The sequence below is a fragment of the Mustela nivalis genome (assembly GCF_964662115.1).
Source record: "Mustela nivalis genome assembly, chromosome: X".
Lineage (NCBI taxonomy): Eukaryota > Metazoa > Chordata > Mammalia > Carnivora > Mustelidae > Mustela > Mustela nivalis.
The window spans coordinates 126,856,863-126,880,041 of record NC_139040.1 but is presented as its reverse complement, the minus strand read 5'-3'; the positions used below and the strand labels follow the sequence as shown (position 1 = coordinate 126,880,041).

Here is a 23,179-nt window from a genome sequence, read left to right as displayed (position 1 = left end):
GGAGGACGCACTGGGACACTGGTGAGCCATAACTTAGAATCTGTGGATCCGGATCGCCAGATGTTAGTTCTGACAACCTAAGGTGAGGTGACAGTGAAGTGTTTCCGCGTGTTTCATAGACTCGGACTCTTGAAGTTGTTTCTTCCCACTGTAAGTGACCAACTTAGGAGGAATCTCAATGCATGTGTGTACACTTGTGTTTTTTTTTAAGTTTTTTTTTATTTGACAGAGAGAGTACAAGCACAAGGGAATGGCAGGGAGGGGGAGAAACAGGCTCCCCACTGAGCAGGGAGCCCGAGGCGGGGCTTGCTCCCAGGACCCTGGGACCATCACCTGAGACAAAGGCAGTCGCCTAACCAAATGAGCCACCCAGGCGCCCGTGCGTGGATAGATTTTTAACATACTTATAGTGAGGTGTAACTTACATCCATCCCTCAGACTTCCCTATTTCAATGTTGTGCGATGCATTTTAGTAAATGTTTACAGCTGTGTGAGCATCACTGTGTGTTGGTTCAAATATTGCCATCTCCCATTGTTCCCACTCCCAGCCCGTGCCCCTTTCCTATCTAGTCCCTCAGAGTCACAGATCTGCTTTCTCTCTGTGCGTGGATTTTGGAATGCCAGCTTTTCTGGTTCCTCCTTGGAAAAGACAGATTCCAGAACCCAGACTCCGGGAAGTCGTCATTTGTCCGCCCTCCCCACCGAGCGAGACCTGCCGGGGCTGGGGTTTTCCCCGGTGACCTGCCGCCTGGTCTGGAGCCCAGGGAGGGGGGGCCAGCTCGGGTCCATCTGCAGCAGCTGGGCACCAAAGGCTGGACTGTGCGGGCACAGGGTGGGTGCGTGGACTTTCAAGGCAGCCGGGGAATCTCGGAGGACCCAGAGGTGACTTTCGGTCCCCTTGTGAGGGCCCCTCAGTATGCACCGGCCCCCCTCAGTTAGCACCAGGGGTCCGGGATGCCATTTCTAACTCGACAAGCCCGCGTTTCCTACTGCACTAATAAACAGATCCTGAGCACCTGTTATCCCGTCCCCAAGAGGAAGAGAGGCATCCGCCACACGGCAGCCCACTCCCTGGGACCCAGTCTCTCAGGCCTGAGCGCTGTGCGCCTGCCTTGAGCTGGTTCTGCCGACACAGAGACATCTAACAATGACTCTAGAGCTACAATAAACGTACACGCGGTGGCAGACTCCATTCACCATTGATCAGGTCAAGTCCATGACTCTCCCCATGTGCGTGTTGCTGGGGCACCTAGGGGACACTCCCTGGAGCTCTGTGGGGGCGGGTGAGAAAGGGATGAGACACCGTTCCTGTCCGGAAGGAACAGACACCCGGGGGAGATGCGACCCGACGTGAACAAGTAATGGCGTTCGGCTCGTAGTTTTAACAGGTGTCCCAGAGGGAGAGAGAGAGGGCTGCGGCTGGCCCCAGAAAGGGCAGCTTGCTTCCTGCTGGGCTGGGCTGGGTCAGGAGGCATCTGGGGCAGCGCTGGGAGAGAGCTGGACTTGAACAGGAGGGGATGGGAGGGAAGCACGGCGAAGGGAAAGCACATTCCAAGGTGGGGAAGAGCAGCTCCTGCGGGTTCTGAGAGTGCCGGCGGACAGCGAGGGGCCGGGGGAAAGCGAAGAGTTCCCCGCATGAGGTTTTGCAGCCTTAGAAACCTCAGCGGTCTTTCCACACCCCACTAGGGGCTTGTGGAAGATGGCCTTTCAGGCGTGATATTTCTTAAGGACTCTCGGTCTCAGCAGGTGGGTCTTGCCGTGATCTTTCATAGAATCAGACGGTCACAGAGCGAGGTGAGACCCTGGAGCTGTGCCGACCAGCCCCGTGGACACAGCCACGTGGGAGATGGCGCACGTCCGTCGTCTCCAGCCTGGGATGAGATGCGCTGTGAGTGTAAAGCATAGACACTGTAGGAAACAATGTGAAGTACCTGCTTATGATCTTTCTAATCACATCATACGAAGTCGCTGTGTCAGGTTAGATCCCATGTCAAGGTAATGGCCCCGCCCCAGAAGTCTGTAAAGCTCCCTGGGAGCCGGGTAGGTCAGAAAATTTGAAGGGAAGTCGTTTCAATTTCTTGAGGATGGATTTGGAACTAGAATGGAAACAAATGGTATCCCCTCTGAAGAACATACTAAAAACAAGCCCGGACTGGGAATACCGAGTTGAGCTTGCTCTAGGAGCCTGGAGCAGATAGAGCAAGTGCCGTGGGGCCATCTTGCTCTCCCTCGCATGAGGAGAATGCGTGAAGATTCAGTGGTGAGCCTTCTCTCCACCTTCACCCTCTGCTGCCCACCGCCCCTTTCCTGCCCCTCGCTGTGGTTCCTGGCAGAGCCCAGCCCCCTGCGCCTGGCCGGGAAGGAGGGCACCGTCTTGGAGGCCCCGGATCCCTGTCAGCTGTTCTCCCCGGCGGTGGGCGGTGGCCGGCCAGATCATGGCCTCCCAAGACGTCCACGTCCTCATCCCTTGAAACCGCGACTGTGTTCTCCGACGTGGCGAAGAGAGACTTCGCAGGCGTGACCAGGTTCGGGACCTTGCAGTGGGGAGATTATCCCAGCTATCTGGGGGGGCCCAGTGTCATCACGAGGGTCTCTGGAAGTGGGAGAGGGAAAACTGGAGAGGTGGCATCCTGAGAAAGACTCGACCAGCCGTGGCCGACTTCGGAGATGGAGGCAGCTGGAGAAGCCAAGAGAACACATTTCCTGCCTAGGGCCTCCAGGGGGGAGGCCACCTCCTGACGCTTTGGTTTTAGGTCTGTGAAACCAAGCTGCACCGGTGAGCTCCACGCCTGGAAGATAATACACGTGTGTTGTTTAAAGCCACCAAGTTTGTTGTGACTTGTTACCGCGGCAAAAGGAAACAGATACCGTCTGAAGCAGGTCTGCTGGAGAACCGAGAGGGAGGCGGGAAGCGGAGCGGCCGGAGCCGGGCTCTGCGCTCCGACTGGAGAGGCCACGCGTGGCCGGCACCACCCTGGCAGGTGTGTTGGCTCATCCTCATTTTGCAGATTGGAAAATGGAGGCCCAGAGAGAAACAGAAGGACTCATCCAGGGTTTCACGGCAATAAATGGCTCTCTTGGCGTTGGCACTGACTGAGATGGTCCATGGCCACTTTCTAAAGAGCCCTGCAGGATGCGACGGGCAAATGGGCTCCGAAAGAAGCCAGCCTTGGTGCCACGCATCGTCCTCTCACTTCTCGCGGACCGACTCTGGTAAGACTGGCCCGCAGACCGTGTTCATTTCCTCAGCCAAGGCCAAGGAGAGCCGTTCGTTAAGGGGAGACTCTGCATTGGGAATCTCTGTGAGGGGGCTTGAGGGCACGTCTCCTGGCTGGGGTCGCTCAGGCCAGGGGATGGTGAGGGGACTGGCGAGAGCTGGCACTGTGAGAGCATACGTTGAAGCATGGGGACAGTGGGTACCCCGCTTCTCAGTTCATCACTGACCATTTTCCCCGGCTCCCCTGCATTCGGAGAATGCTATTAAACTTACCCCGTACGCCCTACCAGTGTGTTCCTCGAAAGTAAAGCACGCTTGTGCCGTATGGATTTACTCTGAGCGCTCAAGCAAGTGCACTGAAGATATCCCCAGAGAGTAGTGAGAAAGGCCATCTCTTACTTCACTGTGTGCAGGAGGGTAACTCACTTTGGAAGTTGATGTTAAGTGCTTCCTGTGAGCTCATACTCATCCTTCACAATGAAGAGCAGAAAATCGGAACATACCTCAAGAGCTGACCCGAGGTCCTTGGTAGATGAATTATGATTTACTGTAAATGATGGAAGATGCCAGTGGGACAGGAAGTGGTGCCGACAGGAGGCGAAGGGCGTGGGGAAATATGCAAACAAAAAAAAATCAGTGTATGAAATTGTATGTAGTATGATATCAGCTGTGGAAAAATGAGCTGTAGGACAAAGGAGAGAAAAACAAAAACATGAATCCAGGGCTCTGGGTTTTAGGTGATTTTATTCCTGTTCCCTACACTTGACTGTAGAGGTTCCACATTGACTTGGAGATACGAAGAAAGGCTTCATATTCTTCAGACTTACAAATGTACTTTGTGGACCCTTTCGAGGAAGATAATTGTAAATACAGATTATGAGCTTTATAATAAACAGAGATGTTCCTTTCATCATAGTTCTAAAAATTGGGATATGATTCACATGTAGCACTGGACTCAACAGTTCAAGCATACAGTTCATTCGTTTTCTGCACATTCCCATTGGCCAGGCATCACCACTGTCTCGTGTCAGAACATTTCTGTCCCTCCCAGCAGAAGCCCGGTGTCTATTAGTACTCACTCCCCTCCCTCTCCCCCAGGCCCTGGCAACCACCGGTCTATTTTCTGTCTCCGTGGCTTTGCCTGTTCTGGACATTTCTTAGAGACGGAGCCGTGCAACACATGGCCTTCTGTGTCTGTTTTTTTTCGCCTGACACGGTGACTTCAAGGCCCGCTGGTGTTGGAGCCTGTGTTGGTACTCCGTTCTTTTGTAATGGTTGTGTAATATGCCATTGTGTGGGTAGACTGTATTTTACTGATCCACTGGTCAGTTGATGGCCTTTGGTTGTTTCCACCTTTTGGCTGTCGCGAGGAGTGCCAGTACGGACATTCGTCTGTGTGGACATAATGTTTTTCATTTCTCTTGGGTAGGTACCTAGTTGTAGAATTACTGGGTCATATGGAAACTCAGTGTTTAACTGTTCTTTTTTTTTTTCCCTTAAGATTTTATTTATTTGAGAGAGAGAGAGAGCGACAGAGAGAAACGATGAGCTGGAGGCAGAGGGAGAGAGAGTCAGACCCCCCGCTGAGCAGAGAGCCCCATGCGGGGCTCCATCCCGGGACCCCGGGATCATGACCTGAGCCGAAGGCAGACGCTTAACCGACTGAACCACTGAGGCACCTCAGTGTTTAACTGTTTTGAGAAATTGTTGCACTGATTTTCCAAAGCAGTGCTTTTGAATGTTTTTATTAGCAGAGATTGGGAAGTAATGTAGGTGTGTCAACAATAGGAGAGCGCTTAGCTGAATTTTATCAATCCCCTTAGCAAGCTGTTGGTAAAAACGCAAGCTCTTATTCCGAGATCACCTCCTAGGGCTCAAAGGCAGTTGAGACAGGGTAATTGTTCTCAAGGAGCTTAGCCTATTTAACTATTCCAGGTGATCTTTACAGAGAATTTATGAGGGAGGCAGAATATTTAGGCCATAGTGTTAGGCCATCTCCGGGAATTTTGGAGGAGACTCAAGGTATGAATTAATCAGTATCCGTGTTACAACGTTAAGTGGAAAAGACAGGATAGAACATTGTATATACTGTGTGATCATGATTATGTCAGAAAAAAAATTAAAAGAACACAGAAAAAAGATGGAGGAGAATGCATCAAAATAGGAATGATGGTTGTATTTGAGTAGTGGTTTGAATGGACATTTTTCTCCTAGGTAGGTGTAGTTCCTAAACCCTCGGTAATGGAAACAGAAATGCCTGAGTTGCATGTGAGCGTGGGAAGAAGTTAGTTGGAAAAAATCCACCGTCAGATTTCTGGAGAGAGCTGCCTGGGTAGTTCAGTTGGTGAAGCCTCTGCCTTCGGCTCAGGTCACGGTCCCAGGGTCCTGGGATCGAGTCCCGCCTCAGGCTCCTTGCTTGGCGGGGAGCCTGCTTCTCTCTCTGCCCCTCACACTGCGCGTGCTCTCTCTCTCTCTCGCTCTCTCTCAAATAAATAAAATCTTAAAAAAAAAAATTTCTGGAGAGATGAGGACTCAGGAACTTGGGCCGGCATACCTATGAGTGGGGACAGAACCCCGGGCTTGCCTTGGGGAGGACTTGGAGCAGCAGCCCTGGGCTTTGCGCCGCATGGCCCTCAGCGCTGTGCCACATGCTCTTGAGGAAGAGTCCTCGGTCACCATGTCTCCCCCCAGCTGGAGGGATGGCCACTAGCAGCACAAGGGGATCGTCCAGGAGGAAGCCCAGCACCGTGCTGAGGGTCCTGGTTGTCTCTGGCCGTGGCTGGGATCTTGTCCAGGCGGCTTCCGGCCGCAGCCTAACGTGCAGGAATCCTGCTTTTTAGCCAGCAACAGCCAGAAAGCCCTTCTTGCTGAAAAACTAATACCCAAAGAACTCCACTGTTCCAGACTCCTTGCCCTTCTCACCATGAAAAGGGAACCAAGAGTTGTTCAGCTCTCGTCACCGTAGCTGTGTGATCAGATACCTTCGAAATCGGAACAGCTCATTTGAAGTGATTTACTTTGTCACTGAAGCAATTGTTACCCACCAACACCTTTCTTGGGAGAAAAACATCATTTTGATATTGGTACAGTTGCAGATGTTCGTGGTGGCCTGAGCTGAAGTCTTTGTCCCGTAAACATGTTGGAATGATAATTAGGACAATAAATGTAGACATTCTCAATGCTGTGATTGAAAGTCATGCCAAAATGTGTGTCTGCGCAATGAGGTTGCAGCTCTCTGGAATCTGATGGACGAATCGGACGGGCAGTGTGGATGTTTCTTCTAATGTTCTCAAGTAGGATGAAGAAGCCTTCTCTGTATTTCACTGCCTCCTAACAGAGGACAGCCTGGGCTGTCAGCACAAATGTCCACTACAGTATCTGGAAGACTCGGAAGGGACGTGAGAGCTTAGGATTTTATTGGTTACCTGTTGTTGCACCATGAAGTACTGACATCTGGTGCCTTCAGATGACAGGGGGCACATGATTTCTGTCGTGCAGGAATTGAGTAGTTTATCTGGGTGGGCCTTGCTTGGGCCTCGTGAGGCGGCTTGGTCAAGATGCCGCCTGGGGCGGCTGCCTTCATCTGAAGGCTTGACTGGGGCTGGTGGGTCCGTTCTCGAGGTGGTTTACTCATGGGGCTGGCAGCTCGGTGCTGGCTGTTGGCACGAGGCCTCCGTTCTTCTCCACTGGGGTCTCTTCCTGGGGCTGCTTGTGTGAGCTCCCAACACGACTGCTGCTTTCCCCCAGAGCCGGCGATCTGAGAGAACGTGGTGGAAGCACAGTGTCTTCTATGACTCCCACCTCGGAGGCCACGCACTGTCCTTTCCACAGTATCTGGGGCATCACAGGCTCAACCCTATTCAGCGGGGAGGGGAGCACACGAGGCCGTGAGGAACAGGAGGCAGGAAGCGCCGGGGGCCCTCTTCGGAGCCGGCCGCCGTGGGGTCCTGCCGCAGGTGTGCGTGTTTCACCGTGTGATGGGTGAAGCCGGGGAGTGGGTGCTTGTGCTTCTCCTCTCTGGCCTCTGGCCCCTTTGCTGCATTCGGCCTGCCCAAGCAATCCCTATATTTGCCTCCTGTTTACCACTTCTGTCCTTTGGGAGCTGGAACACTTACGTCATCGTTGAGCATGTTGAGACGACTGTCAGGTGAGTAGATGGGCTCAAAGTGTGTGGCGCTGGGGCTCGCTGAGCCCAATAGCAAGGACTTGGTAACTTCTCTGTGGGCGTAGAGACCCTGCTTCTGGTGTGAGCTGGACCGTGACAGCCGTGCCCTCTCATTGGGTGGCTTTGTAGTACAGATTCCTGGGTAACCGTGCAGACTCTGTGCTCTGTCTGGAGAGAGTAGAATCTGAGACATACAGCTTCTGTATCGAGCCCAAATAAAATTCACCAAGGGGCGCCTGGGTGGCTCAGGGGGTTAAAGCCTCTGCCTTCAGCTCAGGTCATGATCTCAGGGTCCTGGGATCGAGCCCCACATCAGGCTCTCTGCTCAGGGGGAGACTGCTTCACCCCCCCGCCCCCCGCCTGCCTCTCTGCCTACTTGTGATCTCTGTCTGTCAAATAAATAAATAAAATCTTTTAAAAAAATTAAAATTAAATTCACCGAGACAGTAGACGTGTCCTTTTGTTCATTTTTGGAACGCCAAGTATGGAAGTGTTATTAGAATTACCTGCATTGTTTATTGGATCAAAAATTGAAAATAGGAGCTCAAAATCATTTTGTAACAGTTCTGAATTACGAAGTGAATTGGGCTCAGTAGGGCAGGAAGGTCAGGTTTCCCAACTCTGCTGATGAGATGAGGTCATAGATGTGAACATGCTTAAAATGTTCTTTTCTTTTCTCTAAGCTTATTATTTTTTTTCCTTGAAGCTTCTATGTGACTCTAGAATGGCAGAATCTGTGTGACTCTAAATAGCAGAGATGTGCTCAGGACTCCATTTATCTTAAAATAGCACTGTTCTTGTTGTGGTTCGGTCCCCTTCGGGACTGGACTCACGCACAAGACCCTGCTGTTACCTGCTTGACTTGGACTGTGCTGCCCTTGCGCCCTTCACAGCCCGAGGAGGACTCCTGCCACGGACGGTGGGGTTGCGGATGGGGTGGGCGGCGGGCCGTGTGCTCATCGTGTGAGGTCGTGCAGTTCGGAGTGCATTGTATTTGGTGGGCTGTCGGCAGCAGATTTCACCTTCGGCATTTTCCTGTTTTGGTATTGACTCTAATGTCTTATAACTATTTGTAAAATGAAGACAAGTTATAATCTCTGCCATTCTGATGGTGTTTACTGGCTTCTAAATGCTCCTGGGAGGGACAGAGGCTGGTTGTCCAACCAGTTTGGGGAAATAACATGTTCCGCGTTCATACTGGTCTTGTGAGGTTTGGCTGTGGTTGTGGTATCTCGCTTTCCTGGGGCCGGGGACTTGAACAGAAGATGGGGAGGACTGAGTTAGTGAAATTTAGGTTGTCAGATTCCCGTGCATACCGGTCAGTGTGCATTTATAGAGACAGCCGAGGAGAGAGCTGCCCAGACTCAGACAATTATAGGGCGTGGCCTATTTTATACAACAGCTGTCTTGTCAATCAATGTGATGGTGGGACGTGGGGGAGGGAGAGGTGCTCCCTAAAGACACCCATCTGGAAACCCTTTATCTGTGTCAAGCTGAGGTTTCCTTAGTCACGTATGCTTCAAAGGGAGAGGTCTGTAGACAATGCGCTTTTGTTGTTTTTCTCCAGAAAACAAAAAGGACCCTTTGCAATCTCAGACTCTTACAGTCTAAGGACCAATTGGTACCTCCTTGTCTGGGGGCTGGGTGCGCTGGGCTTTTTGTCTTTGGTCAGTGGTTAATGTTTAGCTCCTTAACTGATGACCTCTGGTAGATGAAACTCACCAGTGTTTTCGATAGATTCACGCTGTCCTGCCTGCAAACAGACCCGGGGGCAGGGGCCGGGGGGTGATGCGGGGTGGGGACATGTGTCAGGGAATGGGAACAAACCACGGCTGTTCTGTTGCGGAGGGTTCTAACACCGTCACCCCATTAAACGTACTGCTTGGAAGAAGATGCTCCTTTTGCCTGTTTTGTAACTGTCCATATCTATTTTCGCTGCTATTTAAAGTTGCACTTTGAGATAGGAATGCTTTTAACTGCAAGTGTACTGATATTGTTGCTGAGTATTATTCAGACAAAGCCAGTGAATTAATTTCCCAACTAAGTAGTTGGAGCAGAAGCAGTCACTTAGATGAGATAATATCTAATTTCGCATTAAGACCTAATTCTAGAGTCGATTCCGCAAACTTAATGAAATTGACCTTTCACATTGGCTCTCATGATTTTATTTTGCAGGATAACAAAGCCATTGACCTTTGCCGATTGTGTTGGGGATGAACTTCCTTTAGGATGGGAGACGGTATACGATAAACAAATTGGAATTTATTACATGGACCACATAAATAGTAAGTAGACTCCCACATTTGAGTTATATGTGAATGAGTTTTCATGTTGATCTCAAAGATGCTAAGAACTCTCTTTGTAGGGCTAAGACAGTCGTTACTATCCACCACAGCACTAAGCTGGATTTTACTAACGTCACCTGAGGTTGTCCTTTGTGGGGTTCTTCAAAAACTGAAGCCGTTGTGGGACACCTTACCTGTGTGTTGCCCAGGACTGGACGGAATATGTTTAGTGGAGGGTTTTAATGCCTAGTAAAAGGAATACGTTTCCCAGGCAGTCTAGAAATAGAAATATCTTTCATAATGAGAAGGTTATTTATTGCAAAGCAGAGCTTACGAGTTCCTGGAACAATAAATGCCCCAGTGATTGCCTTAACTTCATTTTGTCTTACACATTCAGCTTCAACCTTAACATACCAGCCCTTTTTGATCTTTGTGAAGGGAGAAAGCCGGGTAGACTGCAGCTAAAATAATACAGTGGGTCCTGAGCACGCCGGCTTTCTTGGAAGAATTGGGTAGAGCTGTGGCTCTCGACCAGGGCTGATTTTGCTTCCCAGGACCACTTGGCAACGTCTGGAGGCATTTTCTGTTGTCACGTCCGGGAGAGGAGCTGGTGGCATCTCGTGGGCAGGGCCTCGGCCTGCTGCCGAACTTCGTGTGCAGCTCGAGACAGCCCGCCACAGAAGACGAGCTGCCGCCCGAATGGCCGAATGGCCGTGGGGCCGACCTTGGCACCCTGGTTCACGGGCTCCGTTCTGCTCTCTGCCCCTCCCTCTTGGCTTGCCGCCCCGTCATCAGCCTTCCTGGTCCCACTGGGGGCTCCCTTCCCTCTCAGATTCCCACTTTTGCACTCACTCCCATTTTCATGCCAGTTATGCCCAGTGTTTCTGTCGTTTTCATTTTTCACTCCCGGCGACATGAAGCGTGGCTTCCCCTCCGCGCGCTTTCCGTCCCTCAGTGTATGCAGTGCAGGGGAGGCTGGGGGTCCCGAGGCCGCACAGTGCCCGCCATGTGAGTGATCTGAAGTTCTTTCCTCACGCCAGTCCCACGGGCCCTCCCGTCCCCTCAGTGCAGGCGACCCAGGTTGGTGTCTTTGGGGCCGATTCCTGCATTGGCACTTCCTAGCCAGCCCCCCGAGTCGGCGCTCAGAAACCTGAATGGCAAGACTTCTGTTCTCCGTCCGGGGCAGTGGGATTTCTGACACCGGCGGTCAGCCTTGCACTTGAAGGCGGCCCTGACCCGAAGACTGGGCAGTGGGGCTCATCGGCCTTCCCAGGCAGTTGTCTCAGGGGCAGGAGGGCTTCTGGGTAAATCCTCCAGCCACTGGGCAGAGCGCGGCGCTCAGTGAGGCTCCCGCCGAGGCCGCCCTCCCTAGTCCACCCTCCCTAGTCCAGCTGACCGCATGCCTCACGACTGAGTGTGTTCGAGGCATCCTGCTGTCCGGGCCTCCCTTCCCGGCTGCCGGTGGGCAGCTCCCGCGGGGGATGGCTGCTGCCCTGCGGGCCTGGGCACATGTGTGCCGGGGCTTCACCCCTAGGCTTCGGCCTCTCCGAGACCGGGTGGTGATACTGACTGGCAGAGGCATCTGCCTTACACAGCCTTTCTGGAAACTCTGCCTGCCACTGAAGCTGTGGACTGTTCCGGCTTTTATTTTTATTTTTATTTTTATTTATTTATTTATTTTTTTAAAAGATTTTATTTATTCATTTGACAGAGAGAAATCACAAGTAGATGGAGAGGCAGGCAGAGAGAGAGAGGGAAGCAGGCTCCCTGCTGAGCAGAGAGCCCGATGCGGGACTCGATCCCAGGACCCTGAGATCATGACCTGAGCCGAAGGCAGTGGCTTAACCCACTGAGCCACCCAGGCGCCCTGTTCCGGCTTTTAAAACCAAGACTCGTCCCTCTGCACCCGCCACTTTGCTGTGGGCGTTCCTTGCTCACCTGTTTGCTGTAGCAGGGAATGTTCCAGAGCGCCTCTCTGCTGGCCACTCTTTGGGCTCTGGGGACCCAGGGAAGTGAGACCCAGCGTCTACCCTCAAGGAGTTCTCATAATACTCTAGACGTGGCCATGAACCCAAAAACTGAGTAATCACCAAGGACTTTGTTCCAGCCACTGAGTATAAGCGGGATGACTCAGCACTGTGGGTGATAAAGACATCAGAGAACGCAACTCCCTCTCTCTCTCTTTTTTTGGGGGGGACAAGAAAGGTTATTGCTGTAATAAAATGTATGTGGGGGCCAAACACTGCATTCCAGAAAACTTGCTCCCGAGAACCCAAGCCTTCATAGCACAGCTTGAAAACTCTCTGAAGGCCTGACCCTGAGGAGTCAGACGTTAGATTAGAACTGTGCAGGTCGACCAGAGGGACCCTGGGTCGACTGCCTTCGAGGCCCCCAAGAGACTCCAGTGTGTTGACCAGCGTGTAGGCCACGTCCGCGGGCCACGGCGGGCCTCAGGGCTGTGTACATGGCAGTGGCTCTGGTGGCCACAGCCGTGACTCTGCCCCGCCCCGGCCCACGGAGTTTGAACTGGGGCTAGCTCAGAACCCTGACTGTTGTTATATTTGGTTTCTTATTTCCTGGTGAGACCTTGGAGGCCTGGAGGGGCTTTCCAGTGCAGACCTGGGGTGGCAGTGTGAAGGGGGTAGGGGATGTCGGCGGAAGGCGGTTCAAAGGGAGGACATCCTTGAAACATCCTAGCAAGCACTCGTGTGTGTGTGTGTGTGTGTGTGTGTGTCTATAGTAAAGAAAACATGACATTCCTTTCTCAACCACTTTGAGGTGAAATCTACAGAACGTAAAATTAAGCCTTTTGAATTGTGGAGTTTGGTGACATTTGGTGTGTTCTGTGTTGTATGCCCACTACCTGTGTCTGGTTCCAGAACACGTCATTGCCCCGAAGTCAAACCTGGCACCCATGAGCAGTCACTCCCCACTCCCCTCCAGCCTCCCAGCCCCTGGCTGCCGTGAAATCTCCTTTCCGTCTCTCTGGATTTGCTGCTTCTGGACATTTCGTAGAGACGGAGTCATACAGTATGTGGCCTTCGGTGTCCGACTTCTTTCACTGTACGATGCCTGTGAGGCTCTTCGTGTCGTAGCATGAAGCGGGACTTACTCCCCGTGACGGCGGAATGCCCCGCCGTAGCCTGGGCAGACCACGCTTTCCTGGTCCGCCCACCAGCTGCTGGAGTCAGGCTCGCTTCTGCCTTTGGCTGTTGTTAGAGGGCTGGTCCCACGCACGGAATTCAATGTACGAGCGCGCGTGCGTGTGAAGACCTAACCAGCTTTAGGAACTGGGTTGTGAGTGAGGTAGCATCCCATCTAGCAAACAAAGGAGAGCTCCTGGGTACATTTTAAAAGAATTATGTTTCTTTCTTTCTCTCTTTCCAAATTTTATTTAAATTCTAGTAAGTTAACATAGAGTGTGTTGCATATTTATTTGCAGTTTGGGCTGGGCGAATCGTGCCGGCATGTCTCTGAGCTCTCCCTGATTTCGTCTGGGCTGCGGGCGCCCGCGTCTATTTACCAGCACGTCATCGTTAGGCGGCCGCCGTGGCCCGGGCTCTCGAAGCTTGGAGCGGGCACGCGGCTTCGCCGTTCTCACTTCCTGGAGGCAGCCCTTGTGTTGAAATCTCCCCCAGGAGCTCTGTCGCGGTCAGGAGGGGAGCCTTCTCCGAGTCTGGCTGTCTGGCCCGTTTGCTCAGTCTGCCGCCTCAGGGTCAGGACCAGCTTTCGGGCACGTGGTCCCCTGCCTGTGGAGCAGACTGCCCCGTCCGTTCCGCGTTCAGTGAGCTTGCGGCCAACAGTTACCGATTGCTTCTGGCTCTCCGGCGACTGAACGGTCCCGAGACTGGAACGCTGACTGAGGCCGTGTGCCTGTCTTTGAGGCGCTTGGGAGTGTAGTGGGGGGAGGCAGAAACACGGGAGCAGCTACGTGCCCGGCGGGGAGCACTGTAGCCCTCCCCATCGCATAGAGGTATACCTGCTTGTATACCTCCTTCCAAAAGGAGGTGCTTTCACAGAGGGACTTGGAAGACAGTAGGGCTTCCCGGGGGGCAGAAGAGGACAGAAGCAGCAGCACTTTGGAAAAACTTGTCCTGGGGAAGTGACAGAAAGGACTTAAGCTGGTGAGCTAGTTCCAGCACTCCTACGTCACGTGGAGGTTGTTGCTTTAAAAGACACTCGTGGGCTAAGGAATTGCGAGCAGAGTTACGAGGGCGAACTTGGTGAGCGCACTGAGCGTGGCCTTTGGTGGGATGCGGCGGCGGGAAGCCCGTGTGCTTCTGGAGACGGGTCCTGCGGATCTGAGTGAACTTAGGGGAGCGGGAGTGAAGGGTATGTCGCCAGCCATTATTATATATAGGGGCAGAAATCACCCGTTCTTGATGACCCATATGGAATGTTCTGGGTGAGGGAGAAGAGCAGGCGTTCTCTGAGGATGAGTCCCAGGTGGGCTGAGCGGGTACATGCAGATGCTGCTGCTCGCTTCGAGAAGGGAGGCGGAAGGAGAAGCACGTGATGGCGCTGCCACTGCTGTGCTTCCAGTTTTGGTGAAGAGAGACACTGTGCGAGAATGAGTTCCACTATGGATGAACGACTCAGAATCGCTCTGGGTCCGTCCAGGTGGCGCCGCATCTAAGGGGCAGTGGGGACGAAAACTGGAGCCCAGGAGAGAGCCTGGGGCCGGAGGGAGGCAGGAGCCTCCCTTGCAGAGTGAGGAAGCCGGAGGGGGGCAGGGGCAGGTGCCACAGGTGGGCTGCAGGCCCGGTGCCGAGGCAAGGACGAGGAGCGCAGCCTGGGTCAGGGGGTGCGGCCCGAGCCACAGAAGTCGGCGAGAAGGTTGGCAATAGCCACCAGTTTGACCGAGACCAGCTCATTTGGTTTCGTGTCCACCCGTGTGCACGCGCGGTGTGAGAGGTTGTGTGGCGGCGTCTTGGGCCCCGCTGCAGCCAGCGTCTGCACGGCCGTCGGGGCTCCTGCTCCTCTCGCCGCGCCCGTGCGGACGGAAGGCGTTCGTCCCGCGCTCCAGGAGGCTTCGTGGCGCAGATGCTCCCGCGGCGCGCGTCCTGGCGATGAATGACGTCCGCGTCTTCTCATCGCGGGGCTGCGTGACCGCGGCCAGCGGGAGGCTTTTACTCGGAAGCCGCTCACGCACGCCCTTTCCGTTGCAGAGCTCACGCAGATCGAGGACCCCCGCGAACAGTGGCGGCGCGAGCAGGAACGGATGCTGAAGGAGTACTTGATCGTGGCCCAGGAGGCGCTCAAGGCCAAGAAGGAGATCTACCAGATCAAGCAGCAGCGGTTCGAGCTGGCGCAGGAGGAGTACCAGCAGCTGCACAGGCTGTGCGAGGACGACAGCCGCTCCCACGCCAGCTGTGAGTCCACGCCTCCCGGGGCGCCCCCGCGTGACGCTGGAAGCCCCCCCTGCCCCAGCCCCCTCTAGGTCACCCGCAGACACCGAGCTTGACTCGGGCGAGGCCGACTCTCGGGGTGTCTAAGCACGTGCTCTTAGGGAGGGAGCCCTCTCAGTTTTAGAGGCTGCCGCGTGCGGACCTCTAAAGCAGCAGCGGGTGCCTCCAGTGTTGGAGGAACCCACTCCCCTCTCAGAAACCTAAGCGTTTTGTTACGGATGCAGCCAGTCACCGCTGGAGCCTGTCCCCTCCCCACAGAGTTGTCACACTGAACCGCCCACCAGGGTTCACAGGGCCGTGACTGTTGGGGGTGCCACTGAACCTGGCAAGAACGCGTGGGGGTGCTACCGCTAGGTCTGTGTTACAACGGCCTAGGTCCACTTGAGACACGGACAGACTTACCTGGGACATGACTGCCACTGTGCCAGGTATTTGGCTCTGGTGACACAGCCTTGAGCATTAAAGACACGGTCAGAGCTTTACTCTGTGTTGCAAGTCAGAATGGAGTTAAGGCCGAGGGGCTAGAGGTCTTTCTTTTTGCACCTGCTGTTGAAGGCGAATATGCCTTTCAAGCTGTGGGGAGGAGAGGGGTGCCTGTCCCCCGTAACAGGAACAGAAGAGTGTTCTGCTGTCAGTGTGCCCTGACAGAAGGTCAGGACTTGGGTATAATGGTATGTTGTTTCCAGGTCGTCTTACCTCTTGTTCTTCAAATATAGGTAACTGCTAGATTTTTGTGGTTTTTGGTTTAAGTATCCATCAGAATGCAGTGGTCAGCTCAGTGCTAATTTTTAGAGTCTGGTTTTTTATCTCTAGTTTCTTTTCTTACACTGTCTTTCTCTGATTCTTGTATCAGGCCTCACAGAATGAATTGGGAAGTGTTGCCTCCTTCTCTCTTTTCAGAAAGAGTTTGTGTGGGATTGGTATTTGCTAGAACTTGATAGAATTCACCAAAAAAGCCATCTGGACCTTGAGTTCCTTATGGGAATGTTTGTAACTATAAATTCAATATCTTTAATAGATACAGGGCTATTCAGATATTCTGTTTCTTGAATCAATTTTGGTATTTGTGTGTTTCAAAGAATTTGTCTATTTCATCTAATCCAAAAGTCTGTAAACTTTTTTTTTTTAAAGCAAGTCTTAGAAAGTAAATACTTTAGGCTTTGTGGGCCATATGGTCTCAGTGGCAACTACTCAACCTGTCTTCATAGTGCAAAAGCAGCGAGAGACAATACATAAACCGATATGTGTGGCTTGCTCTGATCAAAGTGTAAACACAGGTAACAAGCCCGATTTGGCCTGCAGGGAATTTGCAGACTGCTGATCTAAGTTGTCAAGTTTATAAAGTTGTTTGTAGAATTTCCTTACCCATTCTTTTAGTATCTAGACACTCTGAGGTGGTGTCCTGTCTTTCATTCTAAATGAATACTAAATACTAAATACTAAAAATTTGTTTGTTTGTTTTCTGAATCAGTGTAGCTAAACTTTTATTGATTGTATTTATCTTTACAATAAACTGGCTTTGTTTTTTTTTTTTTTCTTTTCCCATTTCCTGTCTGTTTCTATTTTATTGATTTCTCTTCTTTATTATTTTCTTCTTGCTTCTTAGTTTGGCTTTACTCTGTTCTTCCTTTTCTAGCTTTATAAAGTAGAAGCTTAGATCATTGATTTTAGTTCCTCACATAACCTCTGAAGGTAGGACTTCTTCGTTAAGTGCAGCTTTAACTACCTGCCACAAATGTTGGTATTTTTTCAGTCAATTCAAAATGGTTTCCCATGTCCTTTGTAGTTTTTCTTTTGAGCCATGGGTTCTTTAAAAGTAAGTTGTTGGGACTTTTTAAAGATGTCATGTTGATTTCTAATTGAATTCTGCTGTAGTCAGAAACTACACATTGTAAGATTTCAGTCTTTGGGAATCTACGATTTAGCGCCCAGCATTTGGTCTCTCTCAGGGGCCTTATGGGATCAGAAGCCCATGGACTTGGTACCTCGAGGTCACACCTAGCTGTGGTGGTGACTTATAACTTTCTGAGAGCATATGGTTAGGGATTTGGAGCCTTTTAGAAAGTGCCTTGATAGAAGCTGGCTTGAACCATAGGAATTTATTTTTGTAGCTTCAGGAGGACTGCATACTGGCGGTCTCATGTGAGTTTGCCTACTAGAATGTCTCTTCCCAGTATCCTTGAGGGACCTTATCTGTCTCCTGGTTGGGTTTGGTTAGGTCTCCAAAGGCTCTTCCATTGGTTTTTTTAAGAGTGGAATGGGAGAAAGACATAGCAGAACAATTTGGCAGGAAGTTTCTTGCCAGTGAACATGGCTCTAGTGTTGACTTGAGAGTCTGACACGCTCATCAGAATCCCGACCAGCCAAGAGGTCTCTGTACACGTAGTCTCTGCATCCACTTGTCTGAGTGGCCTTGGGGGCCAGACTGGGCCTGCCTGTTTTCACGAAGGGTGGGAGACGCAGGTGGATTTTGCTGGGGCCTATTGGCTCATCTGGGAAAAGACTCTGAATGGAATCTAGGACTCACTCTGAGTGCTTTACCAAAAGGTTGCTTCTGTCTGTCCCTGGGGTTCCGACGAAGCTTTCAGCTTGCCATTTAACCTGAAGTACCCATTATGATGAGGAAAGCTCTGTTAGATGACTCAGAGGAGTTCTTTCTGGCCACACGGGTCTCCCTCAGCCCAGAGTGCTGTCAGGGCTAGTCGTCTAAAGCAGGGAGGCGCCTTCGTGCTCTGGGAGTGGGAACAGAATAACCCTTGGACGCAGTTCGCATTACTTCCTTCATCGGCAATGACTTGAAGCAAAAAGAGCCAGGATTCAGTGGGCTAGTGTTATTATCTCTGCATTGTTGGGATTGCAACGTTCTGAGGTACATGAGGCCGTCTGTCTTTGCTGTACATGTGAGAAACGGTATCGGGAAGGCTAAGTTACTTCTTCAAAGTCACATACCCAGTAAATGGTAGAACTTGGCCTCGATCCGAGGCCTGTTTGTATGTGTGGCCTTCGATGCCTTGTACTGTGTCCTAGACATGGGAGAGGTAGCACCTAAGAGCTAATCGTGTTTTTGAAACATGTTGCCTTCCTGTTGTTTGAGTAATCCGGAAATAAAGACCTATTATAAACGGACAAGTCACCTGGCAGTTTTGAAACTTTTAGGGGCAAGTGGAAGGCAGAGCACAATCTACTTCTGAGCACCTGCTGTTGGTATATACTAAATGTCGGGGACATGATTTATCCCTAACGGCTGATTGTAGGGAAAAATAAGACCGTGATGGCGAACAGAGGAATGAACCAAAACAGCCATTTTAAGGGGTGCCTGGGTGGCTCAGTGGGTTAAGCTTCTGCCTTCGGCTCAGGTCATGATCTCGGGGGCCTGGGATTGAGCCCCACATTGGCTCTCTGCTTGGTGCGGAGCCTGCTTCCCCTGCTCTGTCTGCCTCCCTGTCTACTTGTGATCTCTCTCTCTGTCAAATAAATAAAGAATTAAAAAAAAAAATAAAACAGCCATTTTTGATGCTGAGCAGAAGGGGGAGGCTGGGAGGAAGGGATGTGCATTTCTCCCACACCCGGCACAGATTTTCCCCGGAGTTATGGAAATCACCAGAATAAAACTCCATTCACTGGGGAGAAAAGATTTTGTGTCAATATTGGGCCATCTGGTATCTAAGAATATCCACGCCTTGACCTTTTTAAATTTTATTTTATTTCATTTTTTTTGGTCCCTGAGCAAAGCAGATTCAGATGCTGGCTGGATTTGAGCCTACATGTCCCCACGAGACCAAGAACCCTATTCTGCTGTGTTTCTGGCGGCTGCTTGGTACCCAGACCAGTTTTCTGCTCTGTGGAGCACGGGCACAGAGCTTCTCGGGAGCGGATGCACTCTGACGCGCACCCACTACTTCCCTGCAGCTCGCTTTGTGGTGTTCTCGCACTTTCTTCACGTGTTATCTTGTGTTGTGTTGCTGGCAAAGGAGGTTTATTAAAGCTGTTGTAGTGAAGGAATTTATTGCAGCTTTCAGGAGCACTACAAAAACGGAAAACTGAAGTACTTCCTGACAGTTGGAGACCTTTGTGTTTCTTGACCTGGGTGGTCACATTTGTATTGGCTTTGCATTAAGTCCTTTTCTTTACGCTTTTCTTGATGGGTGTTATTCCCCCACCCCAAAGGAGAAAGAAAAATGAGGGGGGACTGCATTAACTTGTTAACATCGGCTCATATCTCGAGGTGGAAAGAGGGAGGTCTTTTTCTTTCTTTAAATTTATTTTCAAATGTGTCTCCCAGTTCTATGTGTTTATTTCATATGGTGAGCTGATTCCTCATCTAGAAGAAGATACCCTGCTTTCTGCATTGTTACGCGGTCTTCTCTTTGCCTTTTCTACTGAATACGTTTGTTGTGTCCGAAGCTTTCATTCTGGAGCTAATCGTTCAGTTTTCCTGAGAACCTTTAGCTTCTGGATGCATTCGGATGAAGCCTGTGACCATTTGCAGGGTCAATTATAGTCTAATCCACAGGTCAGCAAATGTTGTATGGCCTCTGGGCTGACTCTTGTCCACTCTGGCTGTTTATAAATAAAGCATTATTGGAACACAGCCACGTGCCCTCAGTTACCTATTGTCTATAGTAGCTACGGCAGCAGAGTTGACAACGAGGCAGAGACTGTATATGGCCCACGTCGCCATAAGTGTTTACTGTTTGGCCCTTTGCAGAGAAAGTTTCCCAACACCAGGTCTACACCAGTAGCTCTGAACTCCGGCTACAGGGTATAATCGCCTGAGGGGCTTTTTAAAACTGCTGCCTAGGGCGCACTCCCAGAGATTTTGATCTGCTTGGCTTTGGGTGGGGCCAGGCATTTTTTGGTAGAACTTCCCAGGTGATTCCCAGCATTGGGAATCCAGTAGTCTGGATTGATTTGTGATGGTCTCTTCCAGCAGCAGGCGCCTGACTTTGATACCCTGGCTCTTAGGAACTACCAGAAGTCTGCACCAGAAGTCTGTCTCTTCGGATAGTTCGGAGAGTTGGCCTAACATCCCGTGAGAAAGTGCTGACCCTCCCTGAATTCCTCGGTTGGGTGGTGGTGAAGCTGGACCTTATCAGTTCTCAGTTTGGCCGGCATTCTTTCTGAGGCTTTACGCCCATCCCACAAAGACTGTCTTGCCCGGGTTATCCCCACAGAGGGTTTCTCCCCTTCTGTCTAGGTTAGGGTCATGGCCACAGTCCATCCATTCAGCCCTTTGTTTTCCTTCCTGCAAGCATGTTGGAGCCGGCAGGAGGAGAATGGATCACGCAGCATTTTTCACAGGTGTTAGTTGGCAAGACACAGTCTCGAAGGTGCTTGTGGAGCATACGTGTCTGTTGAGAAGTAACCCCCTAGCCTGCCCCAGAGAACATTTCCGAGAGAATTCTTGGTTTGAATTTGGTGGCATCTTGTGTTACTTCTGCGGGGACCTCTGAGTGGGCCTGTTTAATTTTTTTCTTCCATTGCTTATGGCACCTTTAAAAACCAATGTCATGCCCTCTGTGGGCCTGGGTTGTGGACATGCGTGCCTTTGTTGCTGCTCTGGTAATTAGTACCTGTCAGCACGGGAGCTGTCGGGGCTTGCCAGCCTTTCTGCAGCCGTGCTCTTGGCTTCCTTGAGCCCTCCCTGCAGTGCTGACCCCTGGAGGCGCACACCCGGTCCTAAGGCGCAGAGTGCCCTGAGCACATCTTTGGGGAAGGACTGCTGGTCTTCTAAAGCATGTCGTCCCCCTTGGGTGACCTCAGGTTCTCACAGCACAGAGGAGGCCGGTGTGGAACAGAGCAACAGGGAGGCAGAGACAGACACACGAGCGTACATGTTTTCCCTTTTCAATGCCCTATAAAATCCAAATCCAAAATCAGTACTGGGGTCTGCAGCATCTCGAGTGCCAAGGACACAGGTGACATTCACCTGTTGGACAGTCGGCCCTGGGGAGCCGGAAGTCTGTGCCTTCGCCCGATGGGGAAGCGAATCTGATTAAAGAACCTTGGGCAGCTGGCCCGTAGGAGCCCAAGCTTCAGACGGAAGTCCCTTTTTGACTGATGTAGAGCGAGTCACTACAAGCTTAGGCTTTGTCAAGTGGGGAAGTGTAATCATCATTTCTCAGAAGATTTTTTTAAAAAAGATTTATTTATTTGGGACGCCCAGGTGGCTCAGTTAGCTAAGCCTCTGCCTTCAATTCAGGTCATGATCCCGGGGTCCTGGGATCGAGTCCCACATCCGGCTCCCTGCTCAGCAGGGATCCTGCTTCTCCGTTGCTCTATGAGGCCAGGACTGGGTACGCGCTGAGTGTCCGGGGGAGAGGTGCGCACCCGACAAGCTCAGGGTCCCGTGAGCTCGGCAGGGTAACTGGGGGCCAGTTGCTGTATTTGTCCCGCTCGGTGCTGGTGTTTCAGGTGTCCGCTTATTTTCCCTGTGGAATCGCAGAGGAATTTCGTGGCAACGATTTCAGACCGTGGTCACTGCTGTTTAACTTTGCAGTTAACACCGCAGGGCTTGGGTGACGGGGCTCCTCTCTGCCCCAAGTGGAACAATCCCAGGTGATCGCTGTGGGCACCGTCTTCCTCAAAGGCAGGCTGACACACAGGGAGGTGAGGAGCCTGCGAGCCCAGCCCTCATTGGCTTCTTATCCGGGGCCAAGTGACAGTCCCTTCGGCTCTGTTTTGGGAAGCCTTTAAGTCCCAGGAGTTTGATGTAGAGATGTTACAGAAATGATTTCTAAATCTTCAGGGCTTTGTCTAAGGTGTGGCTTTCAGTGCTGCTCTTCCCTGAGGCGGAAGAGGAAACTGTAGGCCTGGAGATAGATACTCATTGTCTAAGAAGGAAATCTGTTTTAGAAGTATCTCACTCTGTGTCTTCAAGAGATTATGATTCTAAATCTAAGAACATTTGAGATAAAGTTGGCAATTGCTTGGTTCTTCCAGATGCTTATTTCTAGTAGATTCTGGTGGTTTGAAATTCTGACTGATAGGGACTTGAATAGCAAATGTCTTCGAGAGCTTGTTTTAAAGAGGTGTCCAAACTGCTCAGATGAACGTCGGACTTGCTGTGTCAGCTGCCTGATGACTTGAGCCATCCTCTCTGTGACAAAGTCAGAAAATGGATTTGAGCTAGTCTCCGGCCATTGGCACCCTAGTTATCCCAATGACAGTCACCCTCCAGTCCCCGGATCACAGGAGTCTGGGAAAGAGGCTGGGCTGCAGCTGGGCCTTCTGAGCAGGTGACATGACCGCCAGGGCCCCGGAGGCAGGTCACACCAGGGCGGGGTAGCCACAGAGGAGGACAGGAGAGCGCCCCAGCGGTGAGGGCCAGGCTGGACCACGTGGTTGCTGTGCACAAGCCCGTGGCTTCTGGAGCCTAAGAGAAAGGAGACGGAAGCAGCGAGAAAAAGCAGTGTGGGGAGGTGAATGGGGGCACTAGCCACAAGACGCAGCCACTCACCGCCTGAGCAGCTGGCGCACCGGCACGGGCTCCCCGCTGACCGCGCCACCGGCAGTTGGTCCGCTGTGCCCGGCGCACAGCTCGGCAGCCCTCCGGCTCGCGTTCACCCCCACGTGTGGACCCTGCACACTCACGATGCCGCAAGCCTTGCCAGGAGTTTGGACCCCGGAATGGATTCGTACCGCATGTACTATTTTCAGAGTGAGAGCAGTTTTCCAGCCCACAACCCCCACCCCACCTCCGCCTGCCGAGTGTCTCTGTGGTTTTTGATCCTAGTAATTTTGCAGTCGAAGTGAACACAGAGTTTTGTTTTACCGACAGCCATGGATTTTTCTCATGTGGAATCACGAAGGAAGGCCTCATGCAGAAATCCAACATCGAGATTTGAGGATGTGAAATATTAATTCCTTAGGAGCCGGTGCTGACTTGTAAACTGATTATTGACAAGAGATTTAGAATTGAGTATTGACTCACAAGTTCCTGTCTATGTGTATTGCCTTATGTTAAAGGATCCATTATAAAATAAAATATTTTCCTTCTGTTTAGCCTTCTCTGGATATTCAGCCAATACAAAGTACGACCCATACCAAATTAAAGCAGAAATAGCAAGTCGTCGGGATAGGGTGAGTAGAATGAGCGCTTTCG

The 23,179-nt window shown here is 51.6% G+C and overlaps 1 protein-coding gene across 4 annotated transcripts in view; it reads left to right on the top strand.

Moving 5' to 3' along the window:
• Positions 1-23,179, top strand: part of WWC3 (WWC family member 3) — a 109,881-nt gene that overhangs the window by 29,908 nt on the left and 56,794 nt on the right. For 2 of the 4 annotated variants that reach the window (XM_082717119.1, XM_082717118.1), the window contains exons 2-4: positions 9,558-9,667; positions 14,836-15,039; positions 23,081-23,157. In XM_082717119.1, the coding sequence (XP_082573245.1) occupies positions 9,558-9,667; positions 14,836-15,039; positions 23,081-23,157 (391 nt within the window). The remainder of the gene's footprint in view (positions 1-9,557; positions 9,668-14,835; positions 15,040-23,080; positions 23,158-23,179) is intronic. The other 2 variants (XM_082717121.1, XM_082717120.1) reach the window with 2 other exon arrangements.